General features: G+C 38.8%; 1 protein-coding gene across 10 annotated transcripts in view; it reads left to right on the top strand.

Moving 5' to 3' along the window:
- The window catches only part of PTPRC (protein tyrosine phosphatase receptor type C), a 70,654-nt gene extending 64,978 nt beyond the window's left edge, over positions 1-5,676 (top strand). For all 10 annotated transcript variants that reach the window (XM_037404311.1, XM_037404314.1, XM_037404317.1 and 7 more), the window contains 5 exons: positions 461-595; positions 910-1,032; positions 1,450-1,628; positions 2,297-2,432; positions 3,215-5,676. In XM_037404311.1, the coding sequence (XP_037260208.1) occupies positions 461-595; positions 910-1,032; positions 1,450-1,628; positions 2,297-2,432; positions 3,215-3,487 (846 nt within the window). In that variant the 3' untranslated portion in view covers positions 3,488-5,676. The remainder of the gene's footprint in view (positions 1-460; positions 596-909; positions 1,033-1,449; positions 1,629-2,296; positions 2,433-3,214) is intronic.
- The last annotated feature ends 324 nt before the right edge of the window (positions 5,677-6,000 follow it).

Consider the following 6,000-nt stretch of genomic DNA (forward strand, 5'->3'; position numbering starts at 1 on the left):
ATCTGAATTTTTTAAAATGCTGGATAGTTAGGATATCTATTCAGAAGAGATGTATTTTTACTTTTGGGTAGCTCAGTGTAAACTGGTGCACCAATCTTATGTGGTATAAACTCAGTTTCTTAGTGGTCAAATTAAACAGCTGGGTAGAACTAAATGTTTTAGCCCTTAAAAACATGCTTTGCAGAAAACAGCAGGGTGAGATCTCATCCACTGGGGCATGAGTATACCTTGTTGTCAGTCTGGAAGTGGTAGTGTTGTTTAGGGGACTGAATTTAATGCCATTTGGCTCGTAGAATTCCTGTAAAACCATCGCCTAATGTGATAGGCATACTTTCTCTATAAATAAAAGGGTTCATTAGTTTATTTTGCTGGGTATTCATTACCTGGCAATGAGTTCTGTTGCTTGACAATCACATTTCAAATGAATTTAAGAAAAAAATACTTCAAATTTCTTTAATAGGGTTACTGGGGTCCAAAAGCCATGATTGCAACACAGGGACCACTGCAGGAAACTATCTCTGACTTCTGGCAAATGGTCTTCCAAAGAAAAGTCAAAGTCATTGTTATGCTGACAGAGCTGAAAGAAGGAGATCAGGTGAGATCATGTCTTCACACCGACACATTATGGGTCCTCTACGTGCAAAGAAAACACTGCACTGCACTCTCTTATTCCCTTCCTCCATTTAAGCATGTTGCATAGGATGAGGAATTTGCACTTCCAATATAATCTGTCCTATTATGTACCTTCTTAATTTACTTTCTAATGAGGGGACAAGTGTATGATGCTGTACTTTAAAATACAGTGACATTCCCACTACTTTAAAGTCAATATATTCTGTAAGTGCATGTGGAAGATAAATTCAAAGCAGGTTTGAATGGAGCACTGACTTGTAGTTTTATCTATTTTAGGAACTCTGTGCACAGTACTGGGGAGAAGGAAAACAAGTGTACGATGGCATAGAAGTTCAAATGACAGATGTCAACTGTTGTTCTAGCTATACCATACGTGCATTTGTTGTTACACATCTGAAGGTAAAAGTTTCTTTGCAAATTCCAAAAGGAAGTTTTAAATTTCATTCCCTATTATAAACTTAGCCTAAAGAAAGGGAAGGAACAGTTTCCACAGCGCTTACCTCCTGTTGTAAGAAATGGAAATATTTTTCTCCTCCAGACCAGCAGCCAGTCATGATAAATGCTATGAATTAGCTCAGCATTTCTGTTTAGGGGATTGCTGAGGTGGTGGTAGTGGAGTCTCAGGAGGCCAGCTGTCTTCTGTACTTTGAGCAAAGCTTGGATTTCTACTACCTCATATTCATGAAGTAAAACTTACATCACCATGCAGTTCCTCAGGAATATAATTTTTCTTTTACAAATCAGCTGCAATAGATGTACTATATGAATCTTTATTTTAACCTGAACATTGACTACATCTCCACTGCTGTTTTTCAGACAAAAGAAACACAGAAGGTATATCAATACCAGTATCACAAGTGGAGTGGCTTGGATATTCCAGAAAACCCCAAAGATTTAGTTAGCATGATTTTCAACCTCAGACAAAAGGTTCCAGTCAGATCAGGCACTGAGGACAACAGGAGTACCCGCAGTGTCCCGCTCGTCATCCACTGCCGGTGGGTCTGAATTCAGCACGTACCTTAACCTAGCTCTAAGTTCTGGATGTACATAGCAACCTCGGTTTTGGGATGCCTACCTTTTCCACCAAGCCTTTCCATGTGTCTGGAGACTCAGCTCTCCCTAGAAGAGTCCTTGAATGGCTCAAGCTTGACCTTTTGGATTGCAATCATGAAAAGTGAGCACACTTCTCCTTGGCCAGCATGGGCATGGAGTAGGTGGTCAGAGCTAGCTTCTCTTGTCTGGTACATGTATTTTGAGAAGAAATTCTAGGTCAGAGTGCTCTTGTAGCATACTACTACAGCTTTTAGGTTAATCTCTTGCTCCAGTACAGAAAGCTCATTTTTTAGGACCATTTCCAGGAATAGTCTTGCATACCATCTAAAACAGAGGACAATCCTGCTAACAATTGTTGGAAATGTAAGTCTGAAGCTTCTCATTTCTCTCTTACCCCTTAAGTGGCCACGTGAGATCCAGGTAGCCTCTAGATAAACTGTGTCTTGTGTGTGTCTTACAGATATTCTCAATTGTAACAATTTCAGTCTAGTCAAAAATGTTTTGGAAATGTAATTCATTATGTAGGCCTTGAAATAAATCTAACATTTAGTGAGAGGACTTGCTGATTTTACATTTTAAATTTACATGTACATTTTACATCATCTTCTAGTGATGGATCACAGCAGACTGGTGTATTTTGTGCTTTAATGACCCTCTTGGAAAGTGCAGAAATAGAAGAAGTAATAGATGTTTTCCAAGTAGTAAAAGCTCTTCGTCGTACCAGGCTGGGAGTGGTCTCCAACTTTGTAAGTAAATCTTAGGAATTACCAGAAAAAACATATGAGATTACTTAGCATGATCACTAATGTCCTCATAACCTTATGCATAATTTCTTCATAGGGAACACTACTTCTAATCAGGACATTCACAGCCAGTCACCACTACTTGGGAACTGGCCGCTACTATATAAGAATGAAGGAGTCTGTGAGATGTCCAGAGCTGCAATTCTGTAACGCCTTTGTGGAACGGGGCATATTATAAAACTATAAATTGCATAAATTGATGGTTCTGCCATTGGCTGAGGGGTGCACATGCACAGTGTCCCTTCTGCAGTTAGAGGGCTAACTCCATTTCACAGGCTGGCGGCCCTGGGCTTGTTTTGGTTAAATCCCTCCAGAGGAGTGATGTCTCCGGCATGCACTGTGCATGTACTAACAAACCAGACCGGTGTCAACGAGATGGGGCAGGTTATTAGATGGCTTTCCTGGACTCCTTACAATACCTGTTGTTTACAACTTGGGTGCTGTAAAAAGCAAATTTTTTGTACATTGTGCACCAAGAGGGTACTGAGTGACAAACTTGGAACGTCTGGTGCAGGCAGTTACAGAAACAGTACGTACACATGAAATCAGAATAAGCCATAGAAGCAACACTCTGCACACCAGAAACTGTGGAAGCTGCTTCCTATGCAGTCTTGCATGTTCAACTACATATTACTTTCTAAAATTTAAGAAAATAGAGAAAGAATAGGTTTATTCTTGGGCTCTGAGCATTCCATTCATACTATCTTCTTCTCTTCATCCTTAAGGAACATTACCAATTTCTGTATGACACCATTGCCAGCACCTACCCTGCACAGAATGGACAAGTAAAGAAGAGCAGCCAGCAGGAAGATAAAGTTGAATTTTGCAGTGAGGTAGAAAAAAAAGATCAGGAAGCTGATTTAATCACTATTGATCTTACACCACCAGCGCCAGAGGAAAATGAGCCTTCTGAAGCGTGTGAAGATTCTAAGGCTGCAGATAGCACTAAGGGAACAGAGAGCTCTACAAATGGCCCCACAGCTCCAGTTCTAACTTAGAAGCTATACTAAAAAAAAAAAAGTGCTTTGTCATGTGCAAAAAATATTAAACAAAATAAGAGTGTAAGATTTCTTCCTCTTCCCACTTTTTTTTTTTTTTTTTGAGGAGGGGAATATTTAGTATTATATCAGTTTTTCAAAGGTAAAAATTTAAAGGAATACTTGAAACTTGTAGAGAGTGACAAAGAACTGTGAAAGTTTAATTTTTGTGTAATTTGCATTTAATACTTGTTCAGAAACCTTTTCACTATTTTTATACTTTGTCTTTTAAAAATATGTACAGTGTAATACTGAGCAGTGGGAAGGATTTTTTTTGAGTTCTGTAATGAGGAGAAAAGCAACTCAGAATAACAAGAATACTGCATTGCAAAAACAGGTCTGTCTTCAAAACTATCAACAAGTAGATTAACCCAACTGGTAAGCATATATTCTAGCATTTCAGGAGTGCTGACCAAGCACTGCTTTAATACTACTCTGTGGAACACGTGGGACTTTGCCTAACAGTTTTAAGAGCTTATCGTTTGCATCAGGTGGCAATTCCAAGGAATTCAGGTTTATGGAGAATCTGTAAGTCCTCTCATGTCAATGTGGAATAGGGAATTTTGCATTTTTCTGACTTGCCTCAAGGTGTCCTTGTTGCTCCACATCCATTAATCTGAGATTTCAATGTTAGACTCAAAGAAGAGTTTGGAGATTGGCATTTGAATGATTGCAACGGTTCTGACAGAAAACACATTCTGTTTACTCATAAAGCTTAAAATTCTGCATGCTTGCACATCTATTTCTTATGCTTACTTTTATTTAAAGGGACTGTTTTCATGAATGCATCTGACCTGTTTTCAGAATTGGAAAATACTTAAAAGTTTTCCTCCAAACCTTGTAGATTTTTATTGGTACAGTATTTCTTTTTGTTTGAGGTTTTGTATGTTACAGTTGTGATATTTTTACTATTTCTTGCTGGCTTTTAGCCTAGTGTTTTTAGAACAAATAAAAAAGATAATTAATAGTTGACAAGGTGGAAATTATTTTGTTCTATTGGACTCTGCGAACTGATAATATTCTTCTAAATGCACAAAATCTTGTTCTGTCCCATATGTGGGATTTCAGTGGGAAATTTCACACACACGAGTAGGACATACACACAGGTTTCAGTAGGAAAACACATCGTTTCATTCCCATAAACCTGTGTGTGGACCCAGGTAAGTGTCATGTTTCTTTCATTACAAAGGAAGGAAACTTCATTTTTCTTTTGCTTGAAGTCATTAAAGGAACAATCAGTCACTCAAAAGATTCAGTGCTCCTAGTTTATCACTGCGTATTCCTAATCTCTCTTTACAAAACATAATTGAAAATACTTAGAGAGCCATGTAAGCAACATGTACAGTCACACTTGGTTAAAACATTTAATTTCATTTTGCTGTTACCCTAGATCAAATATTTCATTCACAATTATTCGCTCAGCCAAGTGCTTCCTGGCAGCCTTGCTTGAGCCAGCGGCAGTCAGGGTGGCGGAACTGACCAAGCTGAGGGTGTCAGCTGTGGAGAGAAAGCTCTCTGAGACTAGATGTGAAGATAATCTGAGAAAGCTGTAGGTCCAAAGCCTGTTGGCTGTTTTTAGAGGCACGTGTCAGAATGGAGAATTTAGCATACCTTTGAAGATGGAAGGTTAAAGAGCCTTGGATGCAGATCGACTTACGGGTGCTCATTGGATGACAGAGAACAGTTCATTTCTTTTTCTTCTTCTAAGATCTGGCCACTGTAAAGCCTGCCTAGCTACTTCAGGCAGCAAAATAAAAAGGTCAGTGCAGCTACCTATTGTAAGAGTGCAGGGACAGGGACCAGTCACACTTCTAGGAATTAGTGAAAATGTTCCCCAAATCAAGAATTAGGCCAACATATTCGTTTTGTGTTAAGTCTGAGGGCACTCCTACATGATTCCTTGGAAAATGGTTCTGCAGCTCTTTAAGCTACTACAGCACCAGGACTGTGAAAATTCTGGAGTATTTTGTTTTGCTTAAGTTGTTTTCTAGAATTATTTCAATCTTCTATGGCATATATATTTTTTTAAATGCATACCAGGTTAACATTTGATTTGTGCATGTATTTTGGAAGAAGAGTCCTGAACTATGTTAAATTAAATGCATGTCTTCATTATTAGCCTAATCAGGCTAATAAACACAAAAACTGCCCTCAGGTGCCTACTGTCAATCATTTTTGGAGTAAAGTTTCTTACAGTTGCAAGGGGATAAATGGAGCTCTTGAGTTTTAAGTATTTGCAAATTAAATAAAGCTTCATACAATTAAATGTCATTAAATCCCAGTGTGACAATTAAGGAAGCCTGTCTTAACACAGCTTAGAAGTTCTGATTGCCTTGGGAGATCTCTATGTACTAGGGATGGGGTTTTGCCTTCTGCGTTGTCATTTGACGTTCAAAAATCCACAAGGTGGTGACACAGAGCTTGTCGAAGGTGGCTGTTGTGCCGGATGCTCCATAGTCCCTTGGCTTATTTGC

The sequence above is a fragment of the Falco rusticolus genome, chromosome 11 (genome assembly GCF_015220075.1).
Source record: "Falco rusticolus isolate bFalRus1 chromosome 11, bFalRus1.pri, whole genome shotgun sequence".
In the NCBI taxonomy this organism is placed as follows: Eukaryota; Metazoa; Chordata; class Aves; order Falconiformes; family Falconidae; genus Falco; species Falco rusticolus.